The 12,477-nt window shown below is 44.3% G+C and overlaps 1 protein-coding gene and 1 long non-coding RNA gene across 2 annotated transcripts in view; both read left to right on the top strand.

Moving 5' to 3' along the window:
• Nucleotides 1-715, top strand: part of LOC111852152 (uncharacterized) — a 4,322-nt gene extending 3,607 nt beyond the window's left edge. The window contains exon 3 of the long non-coding RNA XR_002840170.2: nt 191-715. This is a non-coding gene — a long non-coding RNA (uncharacterized lncRNA). The remainder of the gene's footprint in view (nt 1-190) is intronic.
• A 7,297-nt stretch (nt 716-8,012) lies between these two features.
• On the top strand, nt 8,013-12,459 carry rfc3 (replication factor C (activator 1) 3). The gene is made up of 9 exons (XM_023827718.2): nt 8,013-8,324; nt 8,555-8,692; nt 8,793-8,860; nt 9,229-9,326; nt 9,503-9,684; nt 10,313-10,449; nt 10,598-10,696; nt 10,981-11,050; nt 12,080-12,459. Exons 1-9 carry the CDS (start codon nt 8,238-8,240, stop codon nt 12,269-12,271), a joined length of 1,071 nt encoding a protein of 356 aa, XP_023683486.1. The 5' UTR covers nt 8,013-8,237; the 3' UTR covers nt 12,272-12,459.
• The last annotated feature ends 18 nt before the right edge of the window (nt 12,460-12,477 follow it).

Below are 12,477 nucleotides of genomic sequence, written 5' to 3'. Positions count from 1 at the left end.
AGTCCTAGAATAAGAACTGCCTTTGTACCTTAAAGTAATTAAACATGAACTGCTTTATAAACACTTGGGACCAATCACAGGGTCTTCTGTGGGGTCAACTCAAGGTCAAGAGCTAACCCCAGGCAGCACGGGTGCTAATGTGAACCCCAAATCCTGGAGCTGACTGCGGCTCGCCTTCCCTGTTTGACAGGATGGGACCTGCAAACAGGCCGTTTCCCCTGCACTTCAGAAATACAGGCCCAGCGGGGGAAGCAGCTGTGATGTCAGATGAGGAAAGTACTTCACATGTTATTTCAAGACTGTGCAGGCAACGGTGAAGCCTTGGATCTCGGATACAATCTTTTGTTCTTTATTCTTTACTTTATTAGGACCATCAATACACCTGTTGGAGAGACAGCGGATACACAAATGCTGGTAATTTGTGGTACTGTACAGGCGTGACAGCTAAGGAGTAGCAAACCAATGACACTACAGTCAACAAGGACGCCCTGGTGACTGCCATGCTCTCTGAATGGGGGATCGGGATGGGCAAACAAGGACATAGGAAAAACCAGCTATCATTTAGGCCACGCCCACCAACCCCACCGGGCCAATGAATAGATAATACATAGAAAGTACTAAATGATAGCTGGAGATCCTGGGAGTACAGGCAATGATCACACAATCATATTCCATTAAAAAAGTATCCATTTTCAAAAAGAAATAAAACAACCCTTAGGGCATTATGTGACACTAAATGTGTTTTCTTTAGAATACAAGTTATTATGAGTTAAATACAGGACAAATTCCTCATGTTCTGGATGCCATTTTGTAACTTGTTGGGACATGTCTGTTTACACGGGGCATCCTCCTTGATTCAGGTACACCCCTCCTCCCAACACACCTACAGGGGCTTGCTGTCACATGTACTCATTGTCAGGTGGCGCCTTCAACAACCCAACCACCCCCCCACCATAAGCCAGCCCCAGCTGCCCGCCTCCCCCCCCGATGTTCCTCACATAGGAGGAGACCAAACCCCAGTATGCATAAGGCACAAGAATGGACCAAAATGGATACATGGAGTATCAAGTGTGGCCAACACATCAAACATCACTAACCAACCTGGAAGCTTAGCTCATTGCCCCCAATGCTAATCAGGGTTAAGGAGCCATGGAACTACAAGAAAAATCTTCCACATTACAAGTGGTAAAAACCCAAATCAAATAGGCTGCACCTTGATATGGAAACCTTTGTAAGTTTGGAAGACCCAATGCAACAGCCAACCGGGTACGCAGGCTTCAGAAGTCAAATGTGAGGGCTCATCACACAAATTCCATGTCATTTTTAATTCAGCTATGCATTATTTACTGCCTTGACAAGTTCATGCGCAAAAGCTTCAGAGAGGACAATATGATCTAAGACTTGTCCCTACGCCACGGTTTCAGGACAGCACCGGCGGTGATGCTCGCCTACAGCGCCACACGTTGGCTAGGACCAGTACTGCTAGCAGCAGACAGGGAGTAAAGGAGATGGTGTCAAAGGACTGGAGGAAGAGGAGTGTCGACACTCAAGGACGAACTCCAAGTATGAGCAAGACATGATTCATTGAGACATCGTGAATAATTCAGGCAAAAGATAAATGAAAGACAATGTAAGAGCTTATGACAGGCGATGTCTAAATAAGCAGAAAGACATATACACGCATAGTGTGGGAATTCAAGCAAATCAGGACAAGCTGTCCTTGTGGGATCACAAACATACACAAACACACAGCTTGTCCTGATCTGCTCAACATTGTTCAACATGATTGAGGTGACAGGGCCCTTTGGCACCAAGGGTGTGTCACAGTACACCCTAAACTTGTTTCAGGTTGTGCATGATGATGGCTGATGATACCATACACAAATGCATATCAAGCCCCCTGGGTCTGCTTATCTATGCCTCTCATGGATGACTTACAAGGAGGGGATGGCACAAGTGTCACCTGTGCTTACACAGGTGATGTCTGGGGAGAAATGGGGAAAAATGTCCACACACAAAGGCCTACATGTGAGCACAGACACACACACACACACACACACAAAGGCCTACATGTGAGCACAGACACACAGACACACACACACACACAAAGGCCTACATGTGAGCACAGACACACACACACTTCCACACCCATAGGAGGCTGTCGTACTGCAGGGACACCTTATAGAACATCCACAGATAAATCACCACTGTTTCGCTAATGGATCAATAAGACCCATTATTTACTTAAATAATTTACAAGTCATTAATTGCCTCAAGACTGCAGACACAGCTGATCCCTCAGCTAATGAACTATACCCACATTCTGAATAAGTGCTTTCAAAGTCATCTAAACGAATGGTGAAATGCCAGGCGAAAACGAGAAGGTCGCGTCGTGTCACAGGTCACTTTTGCAAATGATCATGACATTGAGAAACTGAGCAGCCAAACTTTAGCACTTATTTTCAAACCATTTTCCCAATTTATATTAGGAATAAAACAGAGCAGCCTTCCAGTCAGCCCTCATGCAGAAAAAGAACTAGGTTTGTCTCCCATTAAACGTATCTGTCCTACGAACGGGTTACATTCTCAAAATGCCCCTCCAGCCCGGGGCTCAGACTCCCCCAACAGCAACAAACAGAGCCCCCTTCATTCCAGTGGAGAGTGTTACAAGGATTTGTATTGACTTCAGTGTAAACAGCAAGACATCTCTTGTGAGGGTCAAATCTAAATTATGTACAATGAACAGGCAAGAGAATGGACCTGAAAGAATTAGGACTGAACAGAGCCTTTTGACAATACAGAAGGAAACCAAGGCTACTGGACTTTTGCACCATCTGTGCCTTTACCAAACTCCGCATCTCAACAGGTTCAAGAGTGATGTCATAGGCAGGCAACAGGCACATTGAAATGTGGCTTTGTATGTGCAAATGGCATGATCTGCATCTGCATTCTTTATCCACCCGCACGCCTGTTTAGATTGTTCCCAAAGGGAAGCTACTTTTATGTGGAAAGAAACAAGCTAATCCATTTGCGCACACACACACACACACACACACACACACACACACACACAGCGTTCCCACAGGGCCTGTGTTGGCCCTTCAACACACAGGTACTGTCTGCCAAACGGTCACAGAAAAAGGAAGTGAAAGAGAAAAACAGATATGAGGAGATGGCAGAATAAAATTAGAGGAAGCTGGCAAATGGACAATATTTAGTAAATTCTTTTTTCCAATTGGCTGTAGACTGGTCAGCTGACCCCACTGACAAGCTGGCCAGGTCACCCAAATCCCCTGCGGGGCTAAATATTACAATAAAGCAGGCAGCATCTTCATGCTGCAGGGAGAGATGGAGACAATTGCATTCAAGCTCCAAAGTGATGGTTCCAGACAACATTTCTCAACGAGAAGAAGGGTGATGGACGTGGGCAGGCTGACAGCGGGGATACGCTTGGATTCCCACAAAAAGGTGGGCTCCTAAGAGACTTCGCACTGGGGACAGAGGGCGCATAAGGGCTCAGGGGACTGGCAGTTGAACGGGCACATTGAGGGGGCCTCAACAGGAGCTGCCAATCAGCCAACAGAAGGATCCCCACAGGGACCACAACACGATCCCAGGAAGTACCTTCTGGGCCAACCCAAAAAGGACACAACTCACCCCCAGCATCACCAAGTGATCTTTAGATTCTTGCATGGCATTTGCGACATAGCTCAAATTAGCCTTAGTATGATGGCAAGGGTCTGAGTTAATTTTTCTTAACTAGACATTGTGTGAAATCATCCTTCCTTTTTAATGGAATAAAAGAATATTCAACAGGGCAGTTTCTGCTTTAAAGTTATAGCCCAGAAAAACAAACCAACCAACTGGCATGACAGGGGGCAGCACTGGCCATTTCAGCTGGATCCGAGGCCAGAAGAGGTGTAGATAAAGGCAAGAGTTATGAGGGTGACTGGTACTCAGTCAGGTTGGATGCTACCACCTGTGAAGCAGGTGGAGGGGGGGCTTTGTTTTTAGCAGAGCCCAAGAGGGGATTTTCCCAGCACTCAGTACTCTATCAGTTTTACTTACACAAAAATTATCTGAGGGCAGAATTAAAAACAATTGGTTCAGAGAGATAATCAATCAGATTGTAGAGGAGGTGGGTCCAGGCAACTAGAGAAGGCAGGACCAAGACATCTGATTGGTTAGTCCCAATTCATCTAGGTGCTTAGATCCACCTTCACTACAATCTGATTGGTATTCTCTCTGAACCAATCATTTTTCATTATGCTCTCAGAACATCTGTATGTAAAACTCCCATGAGCTCTATCAGTGCACCCTGCCCTTGCTGCTTGGTTTGTGTGTTTAGGTGAAAAAGAAAAATGTGGGGAAAAAAACTGCCAGAACAATTGAAAGAGGGATCATGGTTTGTACCAAAAGTGCAGGACATCATTATGTAAATTATAACAATTAATGGCTTAATCGTGTGATTAAAGTAATTATGTGGAAGATCGGTCACCTAATCTGGTTTTGCAGCCAGGACCAGATGAGAATCTGTGCTAAAACCCTGTAAGTCAATGGCTGACAAAAGACCAAAGCAAAGAATCATGTGGTGTCACCCTAAAAAGTCCCAGACTATCCATATGATGTTAGGCAATGGTGTCTATCCCACAGCAAGCTTTCCAGCACTCGCACTCTTGATGGGTCTCTCTCTCAGCATGTCTCTCCTACCTTCTCCCTGTAGCTGTCCCCTTCCCCCCCCCTCCCCAGGCCCCATGGTAGAGCTCAGCCCCCCCTTGCATAGCTGAGGTGTGATGGCAGACGCTGAGAATCCCAGCGGCTTGCTCCAACAGGTGCAGCACTGCCACAAGCTGGGGGCTGACGCAACCCAAAAAGCGTCCCAGGAATTGTACGAGAGTCGAAATCAACGGCCCGGAGCAGGATGTCCGAGTGCTCAGCAAACAAACATTGAACTCTGGGATTAATGGGTTTTGGGGGGGGAAGTGAAATCACAATACGTGTAATTTGTCACATGTTCCATTCAAAAGCAAACACACGGAAATGTTTGACATTTCATGGTTTTTGAGTTGTTCACCATCAGCCTTGCTTAAAGGGTTATTCATAAGCTGAGAAAGGACTTGTGCTTCAGTCTGATCTGGTTGACTGATCCAGTCATTTCCAACAAATCCTGGTCACGGTGTCCTGCCTTCCACAACTGAATTACCTGACCACAATCATGCTGCTTCCATCACTGTCAGCCATGATAGGATTCTCAAATGCTAAGACTTATGTACCTCTCTCTTGTATGAACAATAACTTCTCCCTATCAAAGAAGTATATCTTTGCAATGTATACATTTATAGACATTTTCCCTAAATTCCTAGCTGATCACCTTCTTTCCGGGAATCATTTTCAGTTTCAAATTCATTGTACTTTATTATTTGTATCATTTGACTGGAAAATGAAGCCAAACAAAAGGGTAAAGGTATATTTCTTGGCCATGCATTCATTTTGCTTATTAAAAATTGTACAGAATTCCAGTGGCACACAGTGCTGTACTAGATTATTGAGACAACTGAAGATGTATGAAATTGTTTATGCTATGTTATCAGCCTCTTCATGCCTGAGTCAATTTTCAATCACAGGTTGTTTAGCTGGGACACAGTGATTCTAATGAAAAGTACTCGTGTATGAGAGCATTTCTCATGAACAGACACATCACTGGTTCAACTCATGAATGTCTTTGGAATGTTCATAGAAACCAGAGAACCATGAAGGAACCCAACAAACCACTGACCCTTCTTGTACAAAGGTAGGGTAGCGGTTAGGAACGCAGTTACAACCTGTTGGTTCAAGTTCCACCCTGGGTTCTACTAGTTACTTTGAACAAAGGTACTTGCCCTCAGCTGTGTAAATGTAAAATCTTGTAAGTTTATTTAAATAAAGGCTTCAGCTAAGCATCCCGATCGAGGGGTGGCCTTTCTTATCCATAAAGGGCCGATGTGTATGCAGGTTTTTGGGGTAACCTTTAGGTCAGCTGTTCAAACCCAGGTGTCAAATCAAATCAATCAATCAAATAGCCTTTTATTGTCAATTCACTATATGTCCATAACATACAAGGGAATCAAAATGCTGTTTCTTTCTCCCCTATTCGTAGTAGAAATATATAAAATAAAAAGCAGAAGCATAAACATATAAGATATAAAATAAATATGATAAATATCAATAGTACTAAAAATATTACATAGTAAACCTCTGTACAATGTGAGTCCTCTGTGTGAGGACTCTTCAGCCAATCAGTCCCATAATTAGTAATGAAATTAGGGAGTTGTACAAAAACTCACATACCCAACAGCCCTTTCTGGATTAGATTGGCCACCTCTGATATAACGGTTCGAATTGCGGAGTTCCACTTTTGCAATGCTTCTGTAGCAGTTCATGACAATTAACTTGACATTTACTAGCACAGCACAGCCCATATATGCATAAATATCCATAAAATGTAAGTTGCAAAACTTTCAGCTTTCAGAAAACTTTCATCGTTTTCATTTGACTACAGTATATTGTTTCCACTGTAAAAATGTGATTTTCACAGGTCATCTTGTAAAAATAGTAGTCATCCGGCCAATGTAAATATTCTTGCTGAAAACACTGCAGGTCTTCACAGCAATTGAATTAGTCACTGTTAACATTTTAAACTTCTACAGTGTGCTTCTAAACAGAATCATAAGGACTATTTCGAGGCGGAGAGTTCCCTTTATTTAACGATGGACTACGTGATTTTTTTTTGTTTTTAAACACAAACCTGCTTATCACAATATTCTGCTTTAATTTTACTTAGGCTACTCGATATTTATTATTGACTACATTACTGTTTGTTCTGTCCCTCGATGTCCTACTCTGCAACTGTAGCATAAGAATTTCACTGTTTTACTCGGAACACATCTGACAATAAAATACAGACTATTTAAATGGATAGTGTAAGCACAACAATAATACTTCTCGCATTCTAACAACGTCAGTCAACTTTGAATTAAAAACATGGTTTGATTAGTTACATTCATCAAACTCATTCAAATGTGCAATTTCCGATCAAGTAAGTGATTCTTGAATCTGCAAAGTAATCAGGAATACGAGTGTTCTACTGCCCAGTAATTCGTTATACATAAGCATCACAGTACAACACAGGATTTAATCCATACTGCCATCTAGCGTCTATAATATTAGGTGTAATTGCCTACAAAGTTAAAAGTCTTCTCATTGAACAAATTCCGGTCTCATTTGTTCTGGTTGGAAAGCATATGACTTAACGACGAGAGAGAACAATTAATAATCTATATACAGCATTTCCCACATAAATCAGAGAACATACTAAATCTACATCATGCTTTCTCAGATCAGATCATTTTCCCCATCTTCCTTAACGTCTTATCATGGCTCACGGGGGACATGGGGGGCATCCCCTGAAATACCGAGCATGAGGACGGTAATTTCACTATATATACGTGCACACACATTCACCACACTAAAAGCAGTTGAGGGACATTAATTCATCTGCCCACATTAGAGACGCTGCGCAAACACGGTAAGAACAGCCAACCTCCAAACACGGGTATCGAACCCATAACCCTGAGCTTGTTTCCCAATATGCCCGGGTGCCGCCTTCTGAATCGCGGCTCTAAAGCATTGTCTTGTTGAACCATGAACCTATCCGGGGAAGGAGGGAAACACACCGAATGCCAGCATCACATAGACTGCAGAAACGTTAAGGGCAATTTAGACACTCGTCTAATAAAATGCTTTTGAAAATCAGAGTGTAGAACATGCGCAATGCGGGAAGCACGCGCAAACCCCACAGAGAAGGGATTAGAATCCCTATACTTTAATTTGTCAGGGTAGAGTGCTGCCAACTGAGCCACACTGGCACTGTATATATGTAATTAGAATCATATTAAATAATGTTGTTACATATACAGTTATTTACGGCGTGTCTGAGCGTAGGTTGTTCCATTTAGCTGTTCGTCATTGCTAAATTTGAAGGAGGAAACAGGAAGCCATTTATCATAATGACATTTTGAAACGCCAAAATTGGTATTTGACCCTCTTGGGTCGCCGTACTTTCGCTCGCTGAACAGCGCGGGTGTATTGATGTTTAGCGGGAGAGAAAAGAGGCAATTTCAATTTTGGAGAATTAACTAGGTCCCAGTTAAACAGCAAAGCGCAGAACAATAACGCGTGCACGTTGAAAATAAATCAAAATGAGTTTATGGGTGGATAAATACAGACCCACTTCTCTGGGGAAACTGGATTATCATAAAGAGCAGGCGAATCAGCTGAAAAATTTGGTAAGAATTTATCAGTGAGATCCCGTGACTCTATTTTAATTCGTGTTCATGTGTATGTAGATCAGAATATGTTCGTATATGTTATCCAGTCTAGCACCCAGAGAGAACGTCTTAATTTCGAGTAACGCGCAGATCCGCGCATTTTGTGAGCCAGATGGCTAAATGTGCATTTAAGTAGCTATTATTTTATAGATGCATGGTTCTTGTTTATGCGCGTCCCGATGTTTCAGGTTCAGTGTGGCGATTTTCCGCATTTGCTGGTGTACGGTCCTTCTGGGGCAGGAAAGAAAACACGCATAATGTGCCTGCTGCGGGAGCTGTACGGCCCGGGGGTCGAGAAACTAAGAATCGAGCATCAGTCGATCACGGTAAGAGGGCTTCGGGTGCTTTCCAGCGCTGAAAATTTACGGGCAAAGCAATGAAACTGTAACGGACTTGCCCAATGTTACCCACTTTATTTGCATACAGGCCCCATCAAAAAAGAAGATTGAAATAAATACAATAGCAAGTAACTACCACCTGGAAGTAAATCCAAGGTAAAGAAGGAAACTATTTCAACGGGAATAAATACATACTTGCATTTCCAGTAGTAAATTTAAAGTAAATTTTAGCTGCGGGAGTTGTGCACATTTCACTGGTACGAAAACGTGTTTAGTTAACAGGGATGCCAACATTGGTCAGCTGGCTAGAGAGAGATTATCAATTAGAGAAGTCTGCGCACACATACGCACGCATTTACATGTATGTAACAGTTTTATTAACTTGTGAATAGTCTGTAGGGTTTGCAAACTACCCCAACATTTTTGATATAGCTAACTTTAGGTTTAAAATAGAATAATGTAGATTTGCTGTCACGCCAAATTGCGGGAGAGCACTCAACACATTTTGGGTCTCTGTCATGCAGCGATGCGGGCACCGGCGACCGCGTCGTCGTTCAAGAACTGATAAAGACTGTGGCGCAATCCCAGCAGATCCAGTCGAGCACCCAGAGAGAATTCAAAGGTGAACGCTGGAAAGAGCACCGTCCTGCTCGCTGAAAGTGTATAGTTCTTATAACTGAATCTCAAACCCTGGCAGAGGTCCAGTCCCAGTTGCATACTTTTATTGTGCGGTGGAGTCTGGTGCATTACTTGCTAGCTATGCTGGTGTGATTCTTACTCTCCCTCTTGCTCTGACAGTGGTGTTGCTGACGGAGGTGGACCAGCTCACCAAGGACGCCCAGCATGCCCTGCGTCGCACCATGGAGAAGTACATGGCCACCTGCAGGCTGATCCTGTGCTGCAACTCCACCTCCAAGGTCATCGCGCCCATCCGCAGCAGGTGCCTGGCAGTGCGGGTGCCTTTGCCCAGTGTGGAAGAGGTAAGCTGGGGAGCAGTGGAATGGGAGATGGTGCCTGGCAGGGCAGAACTTATCCTGCATCATTTAAACCCATATAAATGGAATGTTCAGGAGTATGGGATCTGTTTCGGGGAAGTTACACTCAAAAGTAATCAATTAAAGACAGAGGTGGAAAGTTCAGGTCCAGAAAGTACAAATCCAGACCAAGGTTTACTTTCAACCGACCAGCAAAGTATAAAGCACTGGTCTCAAACTCCAGTCCTGGGGGGCCGGAGCCCTGTGTAGCTTAGTTCTTTCCCTGTTCCACCACCAATGATTCAGCTCAAGAGCTGTGTGGTAATTAGCACAAGGAGTTGAATCAGGTGTGTTAAACGAGGGGAAACCCAAAAATGGGCAGGGCTCCGGCCCCCCAGGACTGGAGTTTGAGACGCCTGGTATAAAGAGTCACAGTCACAGGGTACTCAATTGGTTGGTTGAAAGAATCTGTTGATTAACCACTACGCCACCTAGTGACCCAGGGGCATGTCACTTACATTAGCTATGTAGATTCATGGAATGTACAAGCACTTTTGGTGGAAATCAGTGGAGGATCTCCTCTCAATTCTGAAGACCTTTATACGGCTCACCTGAAATGCTCTCTCTGTCCTAGGTGCGCACCGTTCTGACCAATGTGTGCCGGAAGGAAGGTCTCTCGCTCCCGGGGGAGCTGGCCAAACAGATCGCCGACAAGTCAGGCCGCAACCTGCGCAAGGCCCTGCTCATGTGCGAAGCCTGCAGGGTGCAGCAGTGAGTCAGCCGGTTCGGAAGCAGGGCGGGGGGAGGTATCTGGGTTTGGCAAGGTCATGAACCTACAATGGACGCCTGGGCTTTCTCAGTAAAAACATACGTGTGTATAAATAAGGAAACAGATAGTAAAATGCTACCTCTGCTTCAGGTACCCCTTTTCTGCAGATCAGGACATATCTGAGACGGACTGGGAGGTCTATTTGAGGGAGACTGCCAATGCCATCGTCAGCCAGCAGAGCCCGCAGAGGTGGGCAAATTGGGTGCGAACTGAGTGTATCACTGGGGTCCAAACCGGGTTCTGTATTTCACTGTAAAATCGTTATTTTCCTGAGGCTATATTGTGAATCTGAAAGCCAGATTTTCTGCTTAAAATGAAAAAGGATCGAAAAGCATGTAGTGTGTGTGTGTGTGTATATGCACCAGAGGTCCAGGTGTTCCCTGAATTTCGAGAACGTGCTCTTCTCACGATGCATGTCCCAAGGACCGTGTCCCTTTAAACTCACCTGGCAGCGAACCTCCTCCACGTTTCAGGCTGCTGGAGGTGCGTGGCCGCCTGTATGAGCTGCTTACCCACTGCATACCGGCCGAGATCATCATCAAGGTGAGGCAGAGTGGGAGTGATGTGCTGGGTATAGATGGTGAGGGGTTCTGGGGTCCTGCAGGCTCCACTCAGGTTGGCGTTATGATCCAGCATTTCTTTAGCATAACGTGCAAATACTGGGCTGTCTGCACCTGAATCAGTGCTGGGAGATGTGCAGCCTTCAGTCCAAAGCACAAACATGCTGCCAGTCAAAGGTCTTTGTGCACCACAGGTTTTTTTTACCACTTTTCCATTTATTTCATAAACTGCAGATGTTTTATTCTTGTTAAGCATCGGAAAGTTAAGTGAACAACTATAAATGAAAATAAGTCAATGAGTTCCCTTTATAACATGGAAAGATTATGTAATAGTGCATGTCTGACATCCTACTGGTTGTGGGGTGTTGGCATAGTGCAATTCTAGGCTGTCCTTTAACTTTTAATGCACTAGTTAACCGTTTCATCCCATGAAACAGCAGTATTTAATGTCCCTTGTAGAAAGAATTCCCTGAATATGCTCTGCTGTTATAACTGCTAGAGGAGGTTACTTTGATGAATCAAAGATCGACATTTTCTTGCTAATAAAGGTACTCAAATGGTGAACATACTGTAAATTTATTTGTTCGCAAAGAATATTGAGTGTATTTTTAGTAAATGTTAAGAGTAACATGCAAATCCTGTGTGTGCAAAAACTTTTGACGGGTCGCATATCCCAGTGAGGTATGTAGTATAACCTTAGGAGCTCTTTACCTCCTGCTTAATGACAGTGCGCAAGCAGGATCTTGGTGAACTGACCTTTTTCCACTTGCACTATATATTAATTTTTGTGGACAGATACTTTAAGATACTATTGTAGGGCTTCTGTTTAGCCTTGAACTAGTAATTTTTGGATGCAGTTCCATAGTCTTAATTGCTATGGTACTGGCTACGCTTTTACAGGAATCAGAAAAGCATCTGCAGTTAGTGATGTAATGATGGACGTCTGAAAGGCATGACGCATACGTGTGTTTACCTTGGCCTTTCCCCCTGGTCCCGCCCTTTGCTGCTGCAGGGCTTGGTCTCGGAGCTGCTCAGCAACTGCGACGGGCACCTGAAGGCCGAGGTGGCCCAGATGGCTGCGCACTACGAGCACCGGCTACAGCTGGGCAGCAAGGCCATCTACCACCTGGAGGCCTTCGTGGCCAAGTTCATGGCCGTTTACAAGAAGTTCATGGAGGACGGGCTGGATGGGATGATGTTCTGAGGCTGGGGTACCGCCGCGCTTGCAGAATGCCGAAGTCATCCCACCTGGCGTTCCTTGTTTTGCTCGTTAAGTCACTCATTAAAAATGAAACTGGCAGGACTGTAGTCCAGTGAGCTGGACATGACCCACTGGCCTATATTATAGAAGTCGTGTTAAAGTCATTTTGTAATAAATATTTAATAAAACAAGTGGTTTTGTGGCATGTG

Source organism: Paramormyrops kingsleyae, chromosome 18 (assembly GCF_048594095.1).
Source record: "Paramormyrops kingsleyae isolate MSU_618 chromosome 18, PKINGS_0.4, whole genome shotgun sequence".
NCBI classification, from domain to species: domain Eukaryota; kingdom Metazoa; phylum Chordata; class Actinopteri; order Osteoglossiformes; family Mormyridae; genus Paramormyrops; species Paramormyrops kingsleyae.
The sequence above is the reverse complement of the archived record's forward strand: the minus strand, read 5'-3'. Positions and strand labels throughout refer to the sequence as shown.

Coding starts and splice junctions, on each gene's coding strand:
- rfc3 (XM_023827718.2), top strand. CDS start 8,238: ATGAGTTTATGGGTGGATAAATACAGACCCACTTCTCTGGGGAAACTG. Junction 8,861..9,228: donor CACCTGGAAGTAAATCCAAG/GTAAAGAAGGAA, acceptor TCTGTCATGCAG/CGATGCGGGCACCGGCGACC. Junction 10,697..10,980: donor AGCCAGCAGAGCCCGCAGAG/GTGGGCAAATTG, acceptor TCCACGTTTCAG/GCTGCTGGAGGTGCGTGGCC.